At 42.8% G+C, this 25526-nt stretch overlaps 1 protein-coding gene across 3 annotated transcripts in view; it reads right to left on the minus strand.

Moving 5' to 3' along the window:
* The window catches only part of pacsin2 (protein kinase C and casein kinase substrate in neurons 2), a 43780-nt gene that overhangs the window by 16602 nt on the left and 1652 nt on the right, over positions 1–25526 (minus strand). For all 3 annotated transcript variants that reach the window (XM_080420765.1, XM_080420766.1, XM_080420764.1), the window contains exons 2-6: positions 12053–12144; positions 11717–11873; positions 7261–7496; positions 732–884; positions 1–96 (exon numbers count right to left, since the gene is read on the minus strand). The exon at positions 1–96 is cut by the window's left edge and continues 80 nt beyond it. In XM_080420765.1, coding sequence (XP_080276891.1) covers positions 1–96; positions 732–884; positions 7261–7496; positions 11717–11873; positions 12053–12109 — 699 coding nt within the window. In that variant the 5' untranslated portion in view covers positions 12110–12144. The remainder of the gene's footprint in view (positions 97–731; positions 885–7260; positions 7497–11716; positions 11874–12052; positions 12145–25526) is intronic.

A 25526-nucleotide genomic window follows, 5' to 3' on the forward strand; every position in this document is an offset into this window, starting at 1 on the left:
CTGCTGCCACTGCTCAAACACCTGCTCCATGTTCTCCATGTACTGAGGAGTCACCTTGTCCAAGTCCTCCAGAGACTTCTCATAACGTTCCTTTGTCTGATGGATGGACACACACACACACACACACACACACACACACACACACACACACACACACACACACACGCACACGCTTTAAAAAATAAATGAAATTCAAAATATTCCAAAATGTTTTGAGATTTTTCCAACTGTTTTCAAAAATAGACGCTCACGAGGTGACGCGCTGTGAGCTTGTATATCTGCTATTTTTGAATAGCCAACATAAAAATGGATAAAGTGTTTAAAATGATTGTGATGCTATGTTTACTACTTTTGCTGGGGGGGGCATTTGATTCACAAATTTCACGTGCATCCAAACAAGCATCCGTTTTTCATTTTGAGGCCTTCACCTGTGCCCCCTCCCCATCGCAAAACATTTTCTCGACGGATCTGAGCAAATCACTCAAATCACCCATTTCGGTTTCAAAACGGCAAAATTTGTCGGAAGTTTGCTGTGTTTTATACAAGTCGTGGGTGGTGATGTGGGTTGTGACGTGTTACTTGACATAGTAACTGTAATATATTACATTGACTTCAAGTATAACATTTTTGTTTTTAAAAGTTAACCATTTCAAAAAGAATAAAACATTATTTGGAGAAAAGCGCGCACACGCACACACACACACACACACACAGAGTTTGTAGAGCGTTACCTTCTGAACTTCCTGCTGGCATTTCTCCACCTTGTCTTGGAGCTTCTTCAGGGCGTCTGGGTTGCTGTTCTCCAACTTGCTGCTGTTTTCCCGGCTACTCGCCAGCTTCTCCTCTTTACAGGCTGAGTGGTACGACTTCTTCGTCGTCTCCACCTGTAGATTACACCAGTGGTTCTCAAAACCTTTTTCAAGTCAAGGACCCCTCAAATTGATATGTACTTGGCTGCGGAGTCCCTATTTGAAAAGGTTTTGTGCCAGGGACCCAAGAAGAGAAGTGAAGAACCACCAAGCATTAAGAAGCTGGGAACAACAGAGTGAGGCTCTGTCAAGTGATAAAAAATAAATAAAGAAGGATAAATAACTAGTTAAGAGGAGGGTGTAATGGTTCAAAGCTTTATGTGAATTATGAATGCAACAAAAGCAGTTAACCACTTTGTTATTGCTGAATTAAAATGACAACAGAGAGGAAGTGGGAAGGCGACCCTGGCTGTGTCCCAAATCATTCACTCATTCCAGTGAATTCACTCATACTCCCTACTCACCACAGTAGGGAGACACACTAGAAAAGTTCAAGCTCACAATATACAGTACAACCAGATGGCGATTAATTAATGGAGAGAGACAGCACACACTTTGTACACCGCGTCTGTCGCCAGAAATGGCAAAATCTCAGAGACAAATTACGGAGAGAGAATAATAATGAAAACTAGACACGTCGCAATTCAGGGCAATTGCAGAGTGTGGTTGCGCCGACGCGAGTCGCGGGTCGCTGCCGCCGGAACTCGAGGAATACGCTGGGAGGAATACCGTCGGAGGCTGCGCCAATTACATTGTCACGCAACTCCTGAGATCACTTGCGTTTCATTTTGAGAGGATTGGTCCCCCCAACATATGTTTTTTGCATCAAAAGGTTACATTTTGAGCATTTGTGGCACCCACTATGGATCAAAGTGGAAATGCTTTTGGGGATTTGTTGAGTAAACCACACTTGACATGTGATTCAAATTTGGGATTGACTGGACGTTTCGTTCGTGATTTGTGGCCTTTTTTGTAAAACAGGCCCCTTCCGCTAACTTTGGAAGCCATTTACGGACGAACGGTATGGACTATCAAAATTAATTCTGTGTACACTAATCATGTGTACTGATTTTTGTGAAATTTGGAGAAAATATGTGGGAGGAGGAGCTAAAAGTGTGTTTTGAAGAAAATTCAAAATGGCGGAAAATCTATCCTGACGCAAATGGGCGTGGCCTATATGGGGAGTTGCGTCATGACCCAAGGAATCTATTTTTATTCTAGGACCTACGGTTCAAGAGTTATAGGCCAAAACGTAAAGGGGGCTGTTATAGCGCCACCATGTGGCCGATTGGTGTAATTATTTTTCAATAATTTCGGACTAAATTATGAACCTCCCCTCCAAATCTGGTAACTCTAGCTCTTACGGTTTCTGAGAAAAAAAATACTTGAATTTGAGTTTTTTCACTTTTTCATTAAAGTGTATGGGGAAATTTAATGCACTAATAAATCAATATCAATAAAACTATGCAACCGATCTCTTAGCAAAACACAAGCGCACGATTCCCGGTGAAGCCGGTCATTTTGACATATGGCACTAAATTGGGAAAAATAAACTGTGGGAGGTGATGCGGTTTGAAATATTGTTTATCTTGAATAATAATAATAAAGTGCGAAGATTACTATAGTCTGGTTGCCCTGTTAGGGCAACCACACTAATAAACAGTGGAGATCCACCTGTGTCAAAATCACCATTCAAGCACCGTATACAGTGGGCAGGCCGGGTCTACCATTCAGCATTCACAGAGGAGCCACATTGACTATAAAACTACTTCGTCCACAGAGGATTTGCTGGGTTTCGGCAAGGCGGCAAAAGTTGAACTTCTTTTGCAGTATGCTGTCAGCTTGCTTTAGGTAGCAACTTGGGCAGCTTTCACAAAGCAGTTTGCAGCCTCCAAATGTGCTGACATTGCGGGGGGGGGGGGGGGGGGGGGGCAGGCGGCTACCTTGAACCATCTTCCGACCTACACAGGTTAGATATCTCTGTGGCGAGTCCTAGGCCTAGACTAGGCCAACAGTCCTTACCTTTGAGTAGTATTTTACATGGTACCTACACACCAAAAAATACGGTATAATAATAAAGTAACTGTTTAACCGTAGTATTAGCCGATTACAAATCTATAAACGCACATAGGAAAATATTAGCATTTTTGCTGTTGTTTATTTCTTTATTTTTTATAGAAAAAGTTTCTTCACCGTTTTTTTATTTATTTTTTAACCCAAAATAGGGATGCCAGGATCAATGAGGTTAATAGTTACCGGTTAAACCGTAGTAGTAGTGAAAGTTTTGGGACATAGGCCATGTCATGGTGATAGTTGTTCTGTTGTTTGTTATCTGGCTCAGGGCAACGGCAGCCGTGTCTGTTGTATCAATCATATGTCCTCTGATAGAGGACACTTAGAGAACAGACAGAACCTTATGTCCAACACTTCATAGAACAGGAAGTTGTGTGTGTGGGTGTGTGTTCAAGCATAGCCAGCTTACAGTACAGTAAGTGAACTTTAGCTGTAGTTGTGAGCACAATTTTTCTGGTCCTCACAAGATAAATGATTGCTTTATGGTAAAAAGATATATATATATATTTTTTAGAGAAGGCTTAAATGATTGGGGTTGGGGTTAGGATTAGGTATTTAGTGCTTAGGTTTAGTTGTTGGGTTTGGAGTTATACCTGGTTTATCTTTAGTTGCGTTCTGGTGTCATGCACCGAAAACAGACTATTTCCAACTTTAGTCTTGAAAAAAAAAATATGCAGAAATGGAGTCCTGCAGAAATGTTGATGTCCTCACAAGTATAGCAATACAAACGTGTGTGTACTGTGTATTGACCGTGTGCCAACGTCAATTAGCGCCACCTACTTGTTTTCTAGAACAATTAATTAGCCCGTTTCCCCACTGGACCTCTCCCCCGTCTCATAAATCACTAAATCGCTATGGTTACAAAAACTGGACCAGCGTGTCCCCGCCCCGCCCCCCCGGGAACAACACCAGGAAGTCACCGTCTCCCTGTGACTTCACTCACAGGAAGAGCGGCAGAGAGACAGGAAGTCACAGAATGTCAAATAGCTACGCGTGTGCACTGCACACGCACTATGCGTGTGTGTGTGTGTGTGTGTACGTACATACAGACAGACAGACAGACATGTGTTCTCACATGTGCTCGCACACACACACACACACACACACACACGCGCGCGAGCGCACGTTGCACACAAATATCTAGTAAACATGCTGCTAAAATATACAGTACATAAACATTTGCACATACTGTATCTGTGAAAAGGATAAAACACAATAAAGCTTGAGAGCTTATTTCAATGTTGAAATATTTTGCCTATAATGGCATGCCCAAAATAGGGATGCCAGGGTTAATGTGGTCAAATAAATATTGAATAATAATTAGAAAATAACTACAAAAAGTGCTCCTTGGAGCACAGGTCTCTGCCAGGTCAGGTTGCTTATTGTGGGCCAGCAATGTTAAGAATTCAGTCATTATAGAGGTGAATGGAATCTGTAGAAGTTGAGGGATTAATGTTGAAGAAGTTATTGCACAGACACTATATATTGATTTGTGGGAGTGTAGAATATAGTTTTGTGTTTGAGTTACTGTTAATTGTGATATTAATGTGAAGTGGCTTGCTGCAAGCAGGATGGAATATGAAAAATGGGACAGATTCATCTTGATCACTTGACTATAGAGATAATGTGTACCGATTTGCGTGATGTTTGGACAAAATCTGTAGGAGTACTGTGTTTTGCAAAAAGCCGCCTCCTGGTGGCGTTATAAAAGGCTGATGTGAAAAATGCAGGGCAGAGGTCTTTCCTTGGTCTTTATGGAGTGTGCTTGCAAAGTTTTAAACAGGTCGGTCCAGTTATAGATAAAAACGTGAATCGACCCGTTATGGCACCACCATGAGGCTGATTTGAAAAATGTGCGTGCAAAGTTTCACGGCAATCGCACGCTGCGTTCACGATTTTAGGCATTTTGTTCATAACGGACCACTCCGCAATCTTTGGAAGCCAATCTTAGTCAATCAGGATGGAATCACAAAAAAATATTGTTTTGCAAGAATCGGCCTCCTGGTGGCGCTGTAACAGGCAGAGGTTCTGCTCTGGCATCCAGGGAGTGTGTGTGCACAGTTTCAAGTTGATTGGGCCGGAGATTAGCTGTTCAAAGACAATATAGATAGAGATAGAGATAGAGATAGATATAGATACACATACACACACACACACACACACACCCACCCACCCACCCACACACATACACACACCCACACACACCCACACACACCCACACATTACTGTTAAATGTCACTTTTGTCTCTGACAGGTGCTCAAGGAAACAGGGTGCTGGTTTGGCACAGCATGGTGTTTGGTTTGGTTATATTTAGGTTATAGACCACTGCCCTGCCACCCACTTCCTATCTTTGACAAGGTTCCACATGCTGCTGCATACCACTGCCGCCTGAGGAACAGATACCACTCTGAACATCCAACCCACCTGTGTTTGAAAGCCCTAATCTGGGGTGAACGTTTGCTGAAAATAGCCAATAGAAAATAGAAATAAATAGAAACTTGGCGATCTACAAGCTCTTTGGCAAAAAGGCTAAGTGGAGTGGGGAAAAAAGAGGGGAAAAAAGGACGGGCCTAGCTAGCATAGACCCCTGGGCAACTCTGGTCAACTAAGCATATACTGTAGTTGCTGTCGGATGTCCAAAACTGTTACTTTACAGGAATCAATTAAAAAAATAATAATAATGCGAATCTACAAGCTCAAAACGCATCGCATTTCGGCTTTTTTTTGCTACTTTTGTGTGACACATGAAGTAGGGCATTCATTTTCTGCCCAACAGCAACGATATAGTGTTTAAGTAGGCGGCAGTGGCTCAGGGGTAGAGTGGCCGGTAGAGCGGCCGGATGGAAGCCGTGAGGTTTCCAGTTCGATCCCGGGCTCCCCCCCAGAAGAGTTAGTGTCGAAGTGTCCTTGAGCAAGACACTGAACCCCTAATTGCTCCCCATGAGCAGGTTGGTGCCTTGCATGGTTTGGTTTCCTCTGCCATCGGTGTATGAATGTGTGTGTGAATGGGTGAATGTAATGCACAATCTATGTAAAGCGCTTTGGATAAAAGCGCTATATAAATGCACCATTTACCATTTACCAAGTAGTTAAAACACTGCAAAGGGTGCATATTTGAAGGCTTTAACCGCTTAAACCCTATTTTATACTTTGGCTATTTGAAAATAGCCAATCTGCTATTTATTTTTTAATAACACTTTTTTGAAAAAATCTTGAAACTTTGTTATTTTCTTGCCTATAATAACATGCCCAAAATAGTGATGCCAGGGTGAAATTGGTTCACGTCTTCTCATGTAATAATGCCACTCCATGCTTAAGTCGTGCTAGCGCTCTGTTGTTTGTCAAACCGGTAGTCATAGAGCTAAAAGAAAACAAAGATGAACAATGGCGAGTCAGTCGCATTTAATCCTGTCAACTGAAGGGTAACACGGCTGGCTACGGCAGAAATCACTGAGGTAAAAGTAATTCATGCAATGATCATTTTGTTTTGTTTGTTTGTTTGCTATAATAAAAGGAACATCCGCACTCTCTTCAGTTATGTTCTTGGTTTATTCTTTAAAGATGAATAGCCGCAGCAGACATGTCTATCTAGAGAAACGGACGCGTTTCGCAACGTCGGCCTTCCTCAGAGTTTCAAACTAGAATACATCAAACAGGAAGTGACATATATAGCTATGCGATAGTGTACAGCTGATTCTCATTGGTGAATATAATTCTCTTACAATTCATCATACTATTAATGTTTACATTAAGCATTAAACATAGTATTTGTTTTGTTAAAATATTCTTAAAGTTTCCACAAACACCACAACCAGAACAAACGATTCATAGAAAACATTTCATAGAACACAATGCAATAATAATTCTTCATTCAATCCCTTTGGGAACTCTGTATTTAATGTATGGATCCAGTAAGCCTCCCTTTGTAATAGAACCCGGTCTCTGTCCCCACCTCTTCTCAGTGGGTTGACTACTTCTAAACCTTGAAATCTCAGTGTACATATGTTTGTTAGCCGGCAATCATAACCTGAATGCTGACATAGAATTTTACATTTGTGTGCGTGTGTTACTATCCATGTGAGGATGAAAAATCCCCAAAAGGATATAAATCAACCTTGTGGGAACATTCTTCAGGTCATGGCTGAGAGCTAAGGTTAAAATTAATAAAGGATTCAGGTTCAAGATTCAAGGTTCAGGTTTGGGGTCAGGGTTAGTATTAGGCATTTAGAGGTTAGGTTTAGGGTTAAGGTAGGGGTTACAAATTGGGGAATGTTTTTAACCACTTATACCCAATGACTGGATTCCCTACGGCTCTAGACTATGCCCCCATGGATATAAAGACAAAAGCTATGCGTGCGTGCGCTGCATCATGCTGACCTCTTTGAGTTTCTTGGCCCAGGGTTTTTGTGCTTTGCGGAAGCCATCGTCGGCCTCCTTGGTCTCCTTGTATCCTCCGATCATCTGCTTGTGGAAGGCGTCTTTCTGCCAGTTCTTCAGCTTCTCGTAGTCCTCTCCCATCAGCGACGCCTTCACCTCCATGTGCAGCTCGCTCACCTTCTCAGCCTCCGTGCACAGGGCACCCCACGCTGACTCCATTGAGCCGTACTGTGGACCTGCAAGTAGGCGTACAACAGTTAATGAACTAATTGATTTAATCGATTATAAGAAATAATCAATAAGTGCAAGACTACTTTGGTGGAGTTTAAGGTTGTGTAGTTAACCTTGCCATGATGTAACTCCAAAGGTGGACAAGAAATCAAAAATAATTGCTCCATTGATTAGAAATGTATGATTCTAAATATACTTCTCATTGACTTACATTGTACGCTGAAACAGCTCTAAAAGTCAGACAATATATATAGAACATCACCAAACCCAGTACTGTTTTTTATAAAAAATGTAAGTTCCTGTTGATTTAGCAATTTTTATTAGGAAGAAACCCCGGACTATAATTGATTCATAATTAATCCCCATTTTGGACATTCAAAAGAAGTGGAGAAATGCAGATCTACAAGCTTGTTTTTTTTTGCATGAAATTGTTGTGCGGCAAAGTATAAAGTAACGCTTACAGTAAATGGTTAATCAATTCGCAGATAAAATATGTCACTCCCTGAAATTCTGTGACAAGGATTATTGCGAACGCGGGAGGAGGCGCGGCGAAGCCGCGCCTCCGACCAAGTGGAGCTTACTATGTAACCCTGCTTGGGTTGTGTCTCCGTCTGTGTCTTTGTGTGCACTGCCTGTGTGCAGCTCCTCTGAGATAAGTAAATGTCCAATTTAGACGTACCATACATCAAATGAAAGGTCTTTGAAAACTGAACACACCTGTCAAGGTTGCGTTTAAGCCCGCCCCTTCCCCCGGAAGCCACGCCCCGGAGAAGGCTCCTAAAAACTCCCCATTGAAACCCCATGTTAAATGAAAAGTGCCCGAATCGCTCCCAAACTTTTTCTACCCCCCCTAAGTGGGGGTCTACGAACAAATACATCGGGCTCGGATTTTGGCTCCGCCCCCCGGAAGTGGGTGAAACAGGCACTTCAAACACTTTGTTGAATTGTTCAAAAACATTCCAAGTTTTTTTTTTGTGAATTTGTATTTTTCTAAGATGCTCCTTTTAACGCAGATTTTTTTTCAAAAAAAAAAAAAAAAATTTATTGGTTACTTTTTTTTAAATATTTTTTTTCATTCTTTTTTTTCTTTTTTTGCGTTCGCTTACCGCGTTCGCGCGTCTTACTTGTATGTATAGAACGATCACAGGGTGTTCACTATAAAGACCCGACCATTCAAAATTAAATGACACTAAATGAAAATTTTCATAGATATGCTTACAGTTTGAACTTGTATTATTTCATAATTCCATTTCAAGTGATGATTTATCGTGGCGGCGCAGAGACCCAGTCTGCGTACAGAGCATACGGAGCATGTCAGCTGTAAAAGCCAAATAAAAGTCACCTAGTAATGAGGATGTAGGTTTGTGCACACACGTGCACTTTGTACAGGTTAGTATGCAATTTGGGGAAGTGGAGGCGTGCCTGTAAACACAGCCATGGGTCACTCCACCCATGTTCGGCTCTCTGGTGAGAAGGTGCTTCAGGTCAGCCACCACTAATCACCTGTTACCAACTCCCCGCTGACTCAGCTAAAGGTTGTATTGAGCTGGTGAGAAAAACAAGGCCCAGATTAAGAGCCCGACTGATGCCAGATGCCGGTTCAGATGCCGATCCTGAATTTGGAGTCCTAGACCTCAGATTTGAATGTTTTGACCGATATTTTGTTGATAAATATTGTAATCAAATTGAAAAACGTACAGACTTTTTTTTTAATTTTTATCCCACGATTTTTGTAACCCTATTTTTTACACCCAGTGCCAATTGTCTATGTAATCCTGGGCACTACCTTCCCTCTGCCAACCTAGGGAGGCCAGGGCCGAGCTCATGCCTCCTTCAATGCATGAGAGCCAACTGACCACCTTGTCACCTGACAGGGGAGAGTTTCCCTGGTTGGACGTAGCGCGTGGAAGGAACACGTTATTCCAACCAGTTCCCTTCCCCTCCATCAGGCGCCCCAGCTGGTCAGGGGGAGGCAGTATAGAGACAAGGATTACTGCATGTTTTTGTGAGGGTACCCACCCTAGGAGACACGGGGAGAACATGCAAACTCCACACAGAAAGGCCCTTTCGCCAACCCCACCTAGGGTATGGGCACTGATGACGCGGAGGAGAGAACACACCCCCAGCGCCCACAGCGTCCCCTGCGGGAATCGAACCCAGGACCTTCTAGCTGTGAGGCGACAGCACTACCGACTGTGCCACCGTGCCCCAGAGTCCTGCAACGGGCCGGGTACCCGCGGATACCCGACGGGTACCCGCGGATACCCGACGGGTACCCGCGGATACCCGACGGGTACCCGCGTTTGACGGGTGAAAATGGGTGAAAATTTTACTTTGATAAGATCACGGGTACGGAGACGGGCGGTACTGAACTAACCGTGGGCGGGTATAATTTTATTGTGAAAATCAGAGAGCACTGTTTCCGCCCAAACTACGTCACTTGTGTAACTTAACACAGCACAACTGCATGGAGCATGCTGGTCAGTTATCTTAACTCACAAAAACACATTGAACATCCTGTTAAACCTTCAAATTAAAACCATATGATGACGTAAACAACGACACATGTGTGCTGCGTAGATGCGCGTTCGCGCGCGTGGCTTAAGCTCGCTCCTCCGTCTTCACTTGATTTCTGTACAAACCTGACCACTGAATGTAGCGCTGTTGTTGAAGGCTGCTATCTTTTTCAACACACTTTTCAATTTGGATTTACATTTACATTTTACACGGGTAAACGGGCAGACAACGGGTCGTTTATTTGACGGGCGGGGCGGGTCTGGTTCGTATTTTGAAATAATCACGGGTGACGGGTCGGTCTACGGATCTGAGTATTGACGGGCGGGGCGGGCGCGGGTTCTCAAAATTGGACCCGTGCAGGACTCTGCCGTGCCCCCAAAAACGTACAGACTTGATAAAGATTTTCTTAAACATAAAAATCTAAAATAGCTTATAATATAGCTTAATATGTAAGCGCAAACCAAAGGTTCAAATTCCATTATTTAACTTTTCATTGTATAACAATATATATATTAATAATAATAATAATAGCTTAATAGCTCACAACCGGTCACAGCTAAATATAAATAATCAGAAAGCCAAGAGTTAGCCACATGTTGGACTCTATGGATTCCAAAAGACTGAAATCTGTTGTGGCGACTGACAACTTGAATCCATTGTTTCAACACTGGGAGGTCAGTTAAAAAAACATAATAATCCCCCCCCCCCCCCCCAAAAAAAACTACTTTTCCCACCTGGCAATGTTAGACAACTCTAAGGTGCTTCAGCTCACGGCCTCACAACCACTAATAATGATCCGTTAGCAACACTTAGCTGACTCAGCTAAAGGTTCATGAGTCTTTTACCCCCCCCCCCCTCCCAAAACAAAAGAAGAACAATAAAAACTTCCCCAAAAAATCTAACTCTCCAACCGGGCAATGTTAGACAACTCAGCATGTTTGAAAGCCAGGGGCAACCTTGTGCTATAGATGGATTCATGCAAGCACTCATGTTGCTAGGAGACAACTGTCAAAACACATGCTGTGCTGACACATCTGGTCAGCTGTTGCTTAGTAAGTTATATAAATCCACCCTTTACCATCTTAGTTAAGCCCTTGCAACCTGGTGTCCCTAATTTAGGCATGTCTTTATAGGCAAAATGTTGTACGTAAATATGTAGGGGTAAAACATAAATTGCAATATGCTACTACATCTACAAGCTACTACAACATTGGCTATTTTTGCTATTCGTACGATGAAGAATATATGGCTTAAGTGGTTAATATTATCTTGGTGTTCACATAGGCCAAATACGTTAGCTGTCATCAAACAGTTTAGTGTAATGTTAGCCAACTGTAGTGGGTCTGGGAGAGAGTAGTACACAAGTTAATTTCCCAGGATAGCCAAGACGTGTATTTTTATCACCTTAACAACTACTGGATATTATAGCTATTAGCTAGCAAAGCTAACAGCAGATGTAAAAGGCTTCTTTATTTAGTATCCAGGGAACAGAATAGAAGTTCAAATGGTTATGAAACGTTTACTGTGTATGGGTTAAAACCATCTTTGAGTTTTTGTGTGTGTGTGTGTGTGTGTGTGTGTGTGTGTGTGTGTGTGTGTGTGTGTGTGTGTGTGTGTGTGTGTGTGTGTGTGTGTGTGTGTGTGTGTGTGTGTGTGTGTGTGTGTGTGTGTGTGTGTGTGTGTGTGTGTGTGTGTGTGTGTGGCCTACCTTTCTCTATGAGTTGTCTCCAGCGTTTGGCCCACTCTGTGAGTTGCTGTGCGTATGATTTTTCGATGCGTGCCCGCTCGTGCAGGCAGCTCATCAGGTCGTTGCACAGACGGTTGCCATCGTCCACACGCTTCACTGTCCGCTTGTAATTACCCACCTGACAGACGGATAGATGGCAGACAGACATGGAAAAATAGACAGATAAGGCAGACAGACAGACAGACAGACAGAAAGACAGAAGGATGGATAGACGTACAGACAAGAAAGAACAGATGTTACATTAGCGTAGGCAAAGTAAATTAATAGAATGTGTGTGTGTCTGTCTGTCCGTCCTACCTCCCAGAAGCTGTCACTGGAGACATCGATCATGGAGCCATCACAGGAGCCTGACATTGTTGTTGCCCTATGTTACCCTGAGTCTGTAGGGCCTGGGAAGATAGAAAACACACACACACACACACACACACACACACACACACACACACACACACACACACACACACACACACACACACACACACACACACACACACACACACACACACACACACACACACACACACACACACACACACACACACACACACAAAAAGAGAGAGTCCATATTAAATGGCACAACAACATGCACAAACATATGACATATCTTCCAGGATACACCTCATACCAAATTACCTCACCAGACAACTTTTCAGATATATGTTCAGAGAATCTGCTCAGATTTCAGAGCGCTCTGGTGTTGATGTCACAAAGCACTCTAATATACGTTTTGTTTAAGGATGGTCAGAATATAAATATTAATGTTTTTTGTGCCGTGGTGCAAGCTTGCATATCTGCTATTTTTTTTACATAAAAAATATATAATCTTGAAAGTGTGGGAACTACTGTTTTTTAAGACATTTGCATAGAATCGGCTTCAGGTCTTGGGTTAATGGGTTAATTCAATTCAAAAAAGCCCCCAAAAATATTTAAAAAAAAAAGAAATATATACATTAGCAAAAATTAACTTTGGACGGCAGGAATTTTTTATAGTAAGTATGTCATACTATAGGCAAATTATTTTTTTTTGAAAATAGCTGATCTCTTGTTTATCGATTATTTGATTAATCAGAAAGGTTATCGATAGAATAATCACTAAGAAAGTAATTGATAGTTGCGACCCTATTTATAAGAAATGAATGACGATTTTACTCTGAGAGGAAAGGAAGGGATTATCATTTCTCACTGTGCTCTGTCATGTCTCACTATCTTGTTACTGTAGTTAAGAGTCGTGTGCAAAACAGACACACAGCTGGCTGTCACATATCACTGCACAGTGTTACTGGACTCTAATGACGGTTAAGATTTCTGTAGAGTTATTCTGCTGACTATGTATGTGACAGATGTAATGTGTATGGGGATGCACACAGGATTTATCCTGTTTGCATCAATTACGTCAATGCACAACAGGTGCATACTAGTTACACCTAGCTCTGAGTCCAATTAGTTTAACTCAGGCCAAGTGTGAACTCTTCGATCTGACTGACTTTAAGCTCTGTACTGCACTTCACAGTGGCATCATCACACCGAATACGAATATGAAGGCGTTACACAAAGCACAGACAAGCACACAGAGATTTGTGTAATTTATAATAAGACTATTATTTTATTTATTACTTTTTAGATTTATTGAGCGGTGCAACCGCTCCTATAAGAGGGTTTAGGACCCATCCGTGGTGAAAGTTTTTCTTTCCGTCGTGAAAATTTGTCTTTCGCTGTGACGCCATGCTGTGGAAAACACGCCCATAGGCTAAGCTTTGCAGGACGTGCTGTGATTGACTAGCGAGACGCATGATGAAATTAATAATAATGTAAAGAATTTAAGCACGTCACTTCGCAGGACGTGCTGTGATTGGCTACCGAGATGCATGATGAAATTAATAACTCATAAATAGCACCGCTCACTTCACACTGGGTGTGATTTTTTTTAAACCTGAAATGACGCTTCTGGATGAGTGACAGGGATATACTGTACTGGTCAATAAATCTCCCCGTCTCAGGCTCAGGATGCTGCTGGGATGTTGGTTGGGGATAACAAATGATTCTCTGCCTAAAGGGGTGGACTGGCATCACAACATTAGAGCAACAGAGTGGTTGTTCCTTTATCGGACGGAGAACAGTGCTCACTTCTCCAGTCCGGTCCAGACATGCTTTGACTCTATTCAAATACAAGCACTTTACTTTACTTTATTTGTTTATTTAGACGGATATTAATGAACATTACATAACAATGCAACGTAAATACACCGGATAAGCACACTGGGTGGAGGACCAGGATTCAAAGCAGGGGAGGCGTGGGCCAGCGAGTGTGTCAATCACATAATTGTTTGATTGCGGCCTGTGTCTTTCCTCGAATCTATGTCTCTATGTTTTCCTGTCTAGATTAAATGAAACGGCCCTAAAAATGCAATGGAAGCATAAAAATAGCACAACGGACAATGAGGAGTTTTTATTTTCAGTCCGTCTCATATTTGGTCACCAGGTCAAACTGTTGAAGCCAGATCGCATGCTCGCACGCACACACACACACACAAATAGTGTAGTTTTGTCCTATGGGCGATTTAGGGCTACTCAACTTAACATTGCTCAGGGGCAACACAGCAAAATTATGCTTTATTCACAAAATGTGAACAGTACAGAATGTGACCAGATTGCTGTTGCAATAAATCAGAAAATGGTAAATATACTTAAATAAAAATAAAAATCATACTTGAAATTAGTTATCACAACTCTTCTCTCAGAACAAACAAAACAAATGAAATAAAATGTCAGTGTTTTTGGTGGATAAACTGAAAAAACAAACAACATCTGCTATCGTGGTGACATTGAACATTTTGCCAGTTTTGGAAATGCTGTTCTCCGGCAAAGAAGGCATATGGACTTGTTATAATTACCTCCACAAATGCAAATTTTACATTTAGCTGTGGATATATTACTGCTTCTTTGACCGCATTCCCACGACTGAAACTGCATAATACATAATATGCACAAACAAACACCCACTTGTGGTTAGTAATGTTACAAATTATTTATCCTCACTGAAAGGAGAATAATTATATTGGTAACTGCAATGACGATTAAGGACCGCAAAAATGAAGCATGGGCCGCAATCTTTTTTAGTAGCACTGATGTAGAGAGACCAGAAACTGAGGGCAGAGACACCGCGTCACGCGTGATATGATGCATGCAATACTGCGCTTGATTTTGTGTGTGAATATTTTTTTCATCTTGGGAATCCATAATATACAGGGATGTAAATTGGTGAGGGACCCAAAAAGGAGACAAATACATATTTCTTGCCAAAAAACGAAGGAAATCAATGGACAACACCCAGGCCCCTTCCCATGATACATGCTACATTCTTGGTTAGGGGTGAAAAAGGTGAGAAGGATGCATGAGCAAAGAAGGGCTTGCAACTCAATTTTAAAATGCTCCAATTTTATTCACAACAGCAAGCAACAGTATGACGTTTCGACCTTGCAGTCTTTTTCAAGGAAAAAAACAGACCAAATAGAGGGGTCCGGAGGTCTGTTTTTTTTAACCCATTGAGACCTGAAGCCAATTGTTTACAGTTTTCTAACAGTTTTCTGAAAAACTTATATTTCTATATCAGTGGTGCTCAATCTTTTTCATGTCAAGGACCCCCAAAATTATATGTATTTGGCCGCAGACCCCCATCAAAATATTTTGTTCCAGAGACCCCCAGAAGCAAAGATTTGAGTTAAAAATGTTCGCTTTAAAAATATATATATTCAAAGATTTGCACACATTTTCACGATTTTTCAAAAATAGCAGATCTACAAGCTCGTAGCGCGGCACTCGGTGCCGCGCTATGAGCTTGTATATCTGCTATTTTTGAATAGCCCAAAGTGTAAAATAATGCTTTTTAGCTCAAATCTAAAAATGACACAGTTCCAGGTCTTAATGGGTTAAAAGCCATTTTGCAATAGGGGGCCACCACAGCCAGGGGCTATGGCTATTTGGGGGTCCGTGTCATGGAAAAGTTTGGGAACCCCCACCCCTACACTAACTAGCTGAGCTACCAGGCAGCACCCCGAAACCAACGACAGAAAGCTGCTTTATGTTCAATCATCACGTGTTCAAAACAAAACATACAGGCTAGGCAACGTTATCTTCTCATTAGATCATTCTGCAGAACTGGGACTGCTGCCATGGATCACACAACCATATCAGGAGGAAAACACACCAGTGAGAAAATAGTTCAGGAGAGAGAGAGAGACAGAGATAGAGATTGTGTGTGTGTGCATTGTGGAAAGAGATCTCTTTTGATAATCTAGGCAGCAGGTGGGAGTCTCCATCGTGTCCATAGCTCCGGCACGTGTGCGCGCACACGCACACGCACACACACACACACACACACACACACACACACACACACACAGAGAACCACTGTGCTGCCTGCCAAGGCCTTGGTGTGATGTGTGTATCAGAGAGAGAGAGAGCGAGAGAGAGAGAGAGAGAGAGAGAGAGAGAGAGAGAGAGAGAGAGAGAGGAGAGAGGAGAGAGAAGAGAGAAGAGAGAAAGAGAGAGAGAGAGCAAGACAGAGAGACAGAAAGAGAAAGAGACAGAGAGAAAGACAGAAAGAAAGACAGACAGACAACGATAAAGCGAGACAGAGAGACACAGAAAGACAGACAGACAGAAAGAGAGGGAGAGAGAGAGAGGGAGAAAACCGTCCAGAGTCACACAGCAAGGAGCTTCCGCTTCCGTTTCTTTTGGACGATCAGCGCAGCGGAACAGACAGACAGACAGCTCTCTGTCTGCCCTCCTCTCTTCTCCTCCTCCTCCCTTGGAACCCTCCTCTTCTATTCATCCTGTCATTCATTCCTCTCCTCATCCTCCTCTCCACACTGACTGGGCCGTTTCTTTTGCTTGTTTGACTCACAGAAGATGAGTAGATGCTGCTTAAGACTGTGTGCTGTGTGTCTGTGAGTGTCTGTGTATGTGCGTCCGCATGTGTGTGTGTGTGTGTGTGTGTGTGTGTGTGTGTGTGTGTGTGTGTATATTTTGAGTGAGTGTGTTGGCTCTGACGGTCAGTAGCCCCATGCCCTCGAGGGCAAGGACTTTGACAGAGGGATGCATTGTGGGCAACAACTGACACAAACACACAGCGAGACAACTGTCTCTTTTGTGTGTTTCATCTTAACGACGTTCTGAAAAGGAATAAACCCAAACGAATGTAACAATATGTTCACAAATGAGTCACACGCGCAAATAGACTCGGGCAGAGGCCGCAAACAGTCAACAGCTCAAGAATAACATACTGTATTATTGTTAGTGTTTATCTTATAGTACACACACACACACACACACACACACACACACACCTTTTTTAAACAGACAGAGACAGATTCACAACCATGAACCTGAATTATCGTTTCCTCCTGTGTCCCTTGCCTCTCTTCCACCTGTCCACATTCTTCATTCATTCAGTCATCACTGCTGCAGTGCTAAATATCACCTCTAAACACAGGCTTCTCAACATCAAACATTCATTAAATAGACAAAGTACATGTGAAGCCACAACAAACCGAGTTCACAGTCACACAGTAACTCATTGTGCTACAAACTGAGATAAGCATTTCACCTTGAAACCAATCTTATAGCCTATGATGTTATGCCTCCAGCTTTAGTCTAAGACGTGGTATCAGAAATCATAGTAGGTGATTTGATTACCTTTAACCACTTGAACCCTAGCATCCCTATTCTGGGGGCGAACGTTCGGGGACAATGGCAGATCTACAAGCTCGTAGATCGGCAATTTTCAGTGGACCCATCTGGTGTACGGGGGGGGGGGGCGGGAGTGGGCCCAGAAAGGATAGAGCCCTGAGGGACCCCAAGTCTTTCATCAACTTGCCTTGCCTAGTGTGGCCACTGAACAGAAAGAAAGGCTCCTTACTTAGGTCAGCAGCTTGCACAACAATCCATATTACTAAAACTAGAAAATGAGCATTCCCTTGACAGGGCTCACTCTCTGCCAGGTCTGACGTAACCAACAGCCAACGAGAACAAACACCTGCATATCTTAACGTCTGTGTGACAACTGACATAGTATGACCCTCAAGTGTAAACAATGCCTGGACTACAGTTCAAAAGTCCACTCACTCTGTCAACCTACATGAGAACATGGAGTTAAATATATATATTATGTGATCCGTGGACTGGACAGACAACAACACTTAAAGCAGTAGATGCATGATCGTTCACGACTGCTGTGTTAAAGTGAATGCAAGTGATTAGTGATATGTTTAAATTTTTAAATAAGTAATTGCTAGAGTGTTGGTTCAGTAACAGGGGTCTCCCCATCTCTTTACTAAACAGAAAATCACTAAAAGACGCCATGACGTGACCAGAAATCCTCAGACAGCTAGTGCGGGACATATTGATTGACTGGTGTTTACAGTAGCCAATGGGACGAGGTTATAATGTGATGGTGACAGCATGTTGTGCTCTCGACTCGTGGGAACGACAGGCAGTGGGAGTGGGAGGAGCCACAGAGAAGAGGGGGGTTGATAGCAGAGCCACACGGCTCTGGTTGACAAGACTACAGTATAAATGGGGGTATAACAACTGTCTCATTCAAATATTCAATTAAAAAAAATACAAATGCAATGAAAATATTTCATTGAACTACACCCCAAGGCGCAGGTTAAAGTCATCAAAAATGTACAACCCTGACCAACTTTTTTTTTTTAATAATAATGTGAAATACAATGTCAGCTAACAAATATACAATATATCCAGAGAAGAGATTTAAAAAAAATGGAAAACAGATTTTTATGTCATAACCCCTTTAAGCTAAATATGAGGGAACACTCACATGCACTCTGCATGAGAGCAAAGCCTCAATCACTGTGCACATTTTCCGCACCATTACACAAACTGAAGACATTTTCTGTCCATTCTTGGCTGAATGTACATTCTTGCAGCACATGGCTGGTTGATTATGTAATCAAATAACAGCAGCAATATCCATCTCAGGTCTGATTAGTGAGTGTACCAAGCATGCAGGAATTCAGCACTGACACAAGATCTCACTCTAGCCTCAAGATAAAACTAAAAGCTGGCATACACGGCACAGAACAAGACCTGGCTTAAAGCCTGCGTCAGACTCTAGCAAATAGGAAAATCAACCAAACTGAAGGAGATGGCTATTACAGCTATGCCCTGCCATGTTGAGAAATGCCAGACACGGCAATGCAAGCTAGCTCTCCACCATATGTTCTGTATCCAACAGTAAATGTTTTGCTACAACTTTGACTGGGGGGGGAAAACACACACACAAATCTGCGACTAAGTTTGCCGTGACCTGCAGGTCAGACTTACTGCAGTGTTTCACAACAGAGTAAGGCTTCATGGAGCAACAATAATTTGCTGATTAACATGGGTGGACGGAGATCAAGTGATGAGCTGCATATAAATGTCGAGAGCAGCTGCACAGGAAACAGAAGAGAGAGAAAGAGAGGCCCAGAGAGAAAGACAGATAGCGAGACACAGTGATAAGCCAGTCGTTTATTGAAAGCACATGAGCAGAGTGCTGTCTCTCTGTGTGTGCTGTTGAGATGGAGAAGACCTGAGTCATGACTGAACTGCAGACACATGAGACGCCACTGACCTTTACAACAGCTGGGGCCAGGGACTAGGAGAGACAACGCACTGGAGAAGGGATCTGAGGAGCAGGCCCAGCATGCAACATGCAGGGCCTTAACAGTTAACACATAACCAATTAAACCCTATATACTTCATTGACCGGAGTCCCCCAGGGGTCTATACAAGAAGGCCCCCTCTCCTTTTCCCCTCTACACCAAATATCTTCACCAAGAATACCATAAGGGTAGTTGTCTGTAGGAGAAGGAGAGTCATGGGTTGTGTACTGTAGATGACAGGAGAGCTCTGGAATAGGAAGCCATGGGAACACGCACAGTGAGAACACGCACAGTGAGAACACACTGCTGAGATCATCCACAGCTGACAGGCACAGTCATGTCTGGCTTTGAGGTGTTTGTTGGAGTTGTAAAAATATCATGATAGGGCAAGGGATAGTGTGTGTGTGTGTGTGTGTGTGTGTCTGTGTCTGTGTGAATGTGTGTGAATGTGTGTGAATGTGTGTGTGTGTGTGTGTGTGTGTGTGTGAGTGTGAGAGAGAGAGACTCAAAGAGACAGAGAGCGAGATGACGGTCTAACATACAACCTTTTGTGTGACATTATGAGAGCTAGGGCCCATATTTTATGAGAGCGAAATCTTTTATTACTGCCTTTATTAAGCCTGATTGATGTTTGTATGGGTGGGGGGGGGTCTTTCTAACCATATTGATAAACATACAGTTAGTAGAGAGAGACACAGGAAACTGGGAGAGAGTACGGGAGTGACATGCAGCAAATAGTCCACCCAGGCCAGCCTGGGAGACGAAAAAGGGATTCGCCGCCAGGCATTAGAGCCCATGCGGTATGGTAGGCGGACTAGGCGCCCTATCCATTCGACAATCGGATTGGCCAAGCTTATTTACATACTTCATCATATGACAGTGTCGTGTGCCAAAAATAGCACATCTACAACAAGGTCACAACGCCGGTCTCTCACCACACAACCAGTGTCTTGTCACACTAGCGTCACAGCCAGCGTCCACTTTTTGCTGACATCTGCATAACCCAATAATAGAGATATCGCTTGTGAAACATGTGCACACATAGCATATGCAAGATCATTAAGACCACCGCGCGTGGGCGGTATCTATTTTTACATACCTTCAAGGCGTTTCACCGGGGTATACACGGTAGCCTATATGAAGGTAGTTGTGTAATAGAAAAAAGGGGTTTAACCCTATCCACTTAAAGGACAACTTTGTTTTTTTACAACCAAGGTTTATGTTTTAGATTGTAATTAAAGTAAATAAAAGACGAGTGTTAACATTTTTTAATTTACTGCTTTCTATAGTTTTAGCAATTTTCACCATCTTTTTTACAGTGGGCGGGGGCATTCTGTCCGGTGGCTAAATATGTATTTTTTTACACAATAACCAGGCGTTTTCTTTATTATTATTTACAGTAGCTCTTCTGGCCCCCAATAACTCACATCTGGCCATCAAAGACCACAGGACCTTTTTTATTGTGTAAAAAATACATATTTAGCCACCGGACAGAATGCCCCCGCCCACTGTAAAAAAAAAGATTGCAAGAATTGCTAAAACTTTAGAAAGCAGTAAATGAAAAATAAACAACACTCATCTTTTATTTACAAGCTAAAATATAAACCTTGGTTGTAAAAAAAAACAAAGTTGTCCTTTAAGTTGACCTATGTCCCCCCAGGGACATAGGTCAACATAGGCCCAATAACTCACATCTGGCCATCAAAGACCACAGGACCTTTTTTATTGTGTAAAAAATACATATTTAGCCACCGGACAGAATGCCCCCGCCCACTGTAAAAAAAAAGATTGCAAGAATTGCTAAAACTTTAGAAAGCAGTAAATGAAAAATAAACAACACTCATCTTTTATTTACAAGCTAAAATATAAACCTTGGTTGTAAAAAAAAACAAAGTTGTCCTTTAAGTTGACCTATGTCCCCCCAGGGACATAGGTCAACATAGGTAGGGGGCATATACTATGCCCCCTACTTTTTTCCCTCTACACCAAATCTCTTTGCCTAAAATAGCTACAAGTAGATTGGCGTACTTCACAGGTGTTATCAATGATTCTAATGAAGAGAAAGAAGGAAGTGAAAACAGGAGTGGAACACAACCATAGACATATAAAGGTAGACGCCTCCTCCGGCTCTGAGGCGTCTGTATCTCGGGCGCGCACCAGCTTCCGCCCTCAGTCGCGTGCATCACAGAAGGGGACGTTCGGTAGGCCAATCAGAGGCCTACTGAACGTCCCCTTCTGTGACGCACAAGACTGAGGGCGGAAGCACAAAGGTATTGCGATACCAGTCGCTCCAATGAACTGCAGAGGCCAATGAGGTATCTAGGTTTCTATATCTATGAACACAACAGCATCAGAAAAACACACTGGAGCAGCTCAGACATTAGAGAGTCATCAGACTCATCAGTCATCATGACTGATGGTAACACCTCTGAATTAAGTAAGGAAGCAGCCCAATTTCTTGCCAATATGGCTGCTGTGCATAGAGTATTGGGACGCTAGGATTAAAATAATGTCATTAAATAGCTCATAGATTAATGAATAGTCAAGAAATAAGCACAGTTCTTCTTCCATAGATTCAGAACACCTTGCTGGAGGGCCCGATGGCACTGACTTGATGTTGTGGCAAGAATTACACATAAGTGGGCTGAACAGAAATAGTGTGGGCCCGTGGGTGGTTGTAGAAGACTGGCAGTTGTAGAAGTTAGTATAAGGTTACTTACATGTGACAATATTTGCATGATTCCATGTCCGCATTTTTTGACAGTATTGAAAATTATTATACCTTCAGGATTCCTTAATACCCTGGTATAACTTACTTATTACCTTGACACTGCCCAAGCCTACACCACCCCCTCCAGTCGTCACACTTACAACACTGCTGTGTAATTGCCAGATTACAGCGAGCAGAGTCACCCTGTGATGTGATGTGTCATATTTCTCTCCAATCTCCATGGCCGTCCCGTCCTGACTCAGGGTCAGCATTCAGGTTACATTGATTTAGTTATCCCGCGCTGGGGTGGGAGGGATGTCTAATGTAGTACAGGAAAAATGGATCTGTCTCTTCCTGTCCGTGTATTTGTTTGGTTTTTTTCCCGGTGCAAAACTTGCAAGCCTGCCCTCCAGTAACAATAGGTTGTCGGGTGGAATACAGGAAAACGGTGCAGTTACATAATGTGCAGGCTGAAAAAATAAGTTAGCCTCCTGCTATGTATGTCAATGCCATAATAATCACACATGACAAAATTGCTTATCTGCCTGGAGGTGACTTTTCCCATTATCCATTTCCTTCTTTTGTTTCAAACAGGGCTTGGAGCTCTCTCTCTTTGGCAGAGAGTGCAGCTGAGCTGGTCTAGGCCTACACCAGTGCTACCTCCGCTCACTCTGTGGGACATTAATACGAAATCCCTACTGAGTGCTGTGGAAAAGAAAACATATCGTTGCTGTCAGGCAGAAACCTCCTATCTATCTCCAACTTTTTGTGTTTTTTTTTGGTAAATTAACGAACCTACTTCATCACACTACAGTGTCACACAAAAGTTTGTAGATCTGCTACTTTTGGATTTGAATCATGAAAAGTAACAATTTTGGACATATGAGGTTTCCCACCCGACAGAGACGATATACACACACACACACAAGCTTCAGGGTCAGAAGGTTTCCATGGCAACCACGGTTCACGAAGTTGACTTTGTTGGCCCGTCCGTCGATCACCTCTGCCCTCTCTCTCCTGCTCTGGGTTGGACAGCTGCACAGCAAAAAACGCAGTCAGAGCTCACATGCACTGGATGGGCTGATCGGACCCCTCCTCCTCGCTCCAACCCATTCATGCTGTACACTACAGCAGTGGCTCTCAGCGTGGGGTCTGGGGGTCCCCAGCTAAACGAGTGATGCAGGTCCGTTTTGGTTCCCATTTGCACACTCACAGTTAAATTAACACTGAGGGTTTTGCAGTGTAGATTGGTAAAAAAAAGATTGAGAATCACTGCTGTGTAGTGTGTACCGAGTGACACTGACAGATCATACTAGGCTATATACTGCAATGCTCCAAAAACAGGAGACAATGAATTAATCAATCCATCAACACTGTATCAGCCTGGTGGGAACGCAACCAGCCCTGCCCCGCCAAAAAAACTAAAAACACTGGTCCATATTCAGGCAGAGACAATAGGATTTGTTCCATTCTTTCAGGCAATATCCCACTGGAAGCGCCGGCGAGGGGGAGAGCTACATAATAGAGGGAAACACTGCGTTTACGTGACAGGGAGAGGGAGACCCTGACGTCACCGTCAGTAAATTCTACACTGTTTCCTGTGGAACCCCATCTGTCTGTTCACATGACAGAACAGCCTGGACCAAGTCAAAGAAAAGAGAAGCAGCAGAATGGCTCCCATGATGAATGTGAAACTAACCCCCCACCCCAACGCACACACACAGGTCATGTGTTATTCCTGTGTCTACAGTTTATTCTAGATACATGCGCTTCTCGGATATTATGACAGAGAGAGAGAACATCCTGGAGGGGAATTTTCTGTGGGGATCAGACCAACTTCCAGCATTGCTATAATATAATATTAAACATTATTTGAGCATAAAAGGTCCATGAGTTCAAAGTGTGCACTGTGCAGCATGAGCAAACAAAGTTCCTATTCATTGAAAAGGGATTATGTCCAAAGTGTCTCTCCTGATTTTAGACTTTTGGTCTTCTGTATTACAGTTTAGGGGAGACAGTTGTCAGAGACACAAACTTCAACATATTACACAAGAATATGACACCACTCAGAGTAGACAGTTCAGTTTTAGGCCGGTTTAGCCAACATCTCCTAAACTGATTTGGGTACAGTCTTTGAGAATACACCGACAAGCCTCACTCTAAATAGAGAACAGCTCCTGAAAGCCTAAATTGGACTGCCCATGCTAAGATTAGCTCATGTCTGTGACGGCAAAACCAGCTCACATTGTCCCAGAGAGAAGAAACAACCAGTTCACAGTAACACAAGGAGGAAACAGTACTGAAACATTTTCACGGAGGTTTCAGTTCTGCTTTACCATAAAAACGCTCTTTCTCAAAGACTTGGGGTGTACCTAGACCCTTGGTTGCTAAGCATACCCAAATCCACTACCTCCTGGGCAATCGCAATAAACTTAATGAAATCCCACTGACTCACACATTCCATTTCATGACTAAGATTTCTTCACGATTGACTAATAACTATCCGACATGTCTGGAGAAGACATTCAGAGTCCCCTGCTTTCCTAACTCCACTACTACTACTGTGAGCAAAAGCCTGATGTCTTGCAGAGTACTTCACACACAGCCACACCATCAGAAAGTCTACTACAACAAAACCTATCCTATCCCGGTTTTCTTACATGTCAGCAGCACACACAGTGTGTGTGTGTGTGAGACACACACACACACACACACACACACACACACAAGCTTGTGTTCCAAAGTCCAAAGTAATGGCATGAAGCAAGCACTGCACAAATTAAACCCCTTAACACAGCTGTGAGTAGGAGAGCCCCTGCAAGAATAATAAAGACAGCAACACCCTGGTGACCTGGCTCAGTGTACACTCATGTGCAGCGCGCACGCACACGCACACGCACACACACACACCTACAGTGATATCTTAGGTACTTAGACACACAATATAAGCATGATCTGACAGCAAGCGGGACTGGAGGTTATCTTTACTTAGGAAAAGGAACCCCGCCCTTCATCACTTAAAGAGAGTTTCACTGCATAGAAACTACAAAGTAAAATCCCCTTACGGATCCATTTAGTTCCATTTGTACACTTGCAAGAGTTGAATGAACACCGACTGTGTACTAGACCAGTGGTTCTCAACCTGTGGGTCGGGACCCCCAGGGGAGTCCCCATATGATTTCTAAGGGGGTCCCCTTTACCAAGATGACAGTAAAGTGACAATTTAAGAACTTTTAAGACCTTTTTAATACAAAAAAACTAAAATTAAAAAGGACCATTATTGCATTTAAAGTACCGGTAATCAACAATCTATACTATAAAAACTGGTCAAACACTGGCCAAATTGTCAAATAGTATAAGAAAGAAGCAGATTATTTGAAAATAACATATCTACAAG

This window comes from Gymnoscopelus braueri (assembly GCF_963280865.1).
Source record: "Gymnoscopelus braueri genome assembly, chromosome: 23".
Classification (NCBI taxonomy): Eukaryota; Metazoa; Chordata; class Actinopteri; order Myctophiformes; family Myctophidae; genus Gymnoscopelus; species Gymnoscopelus braueri.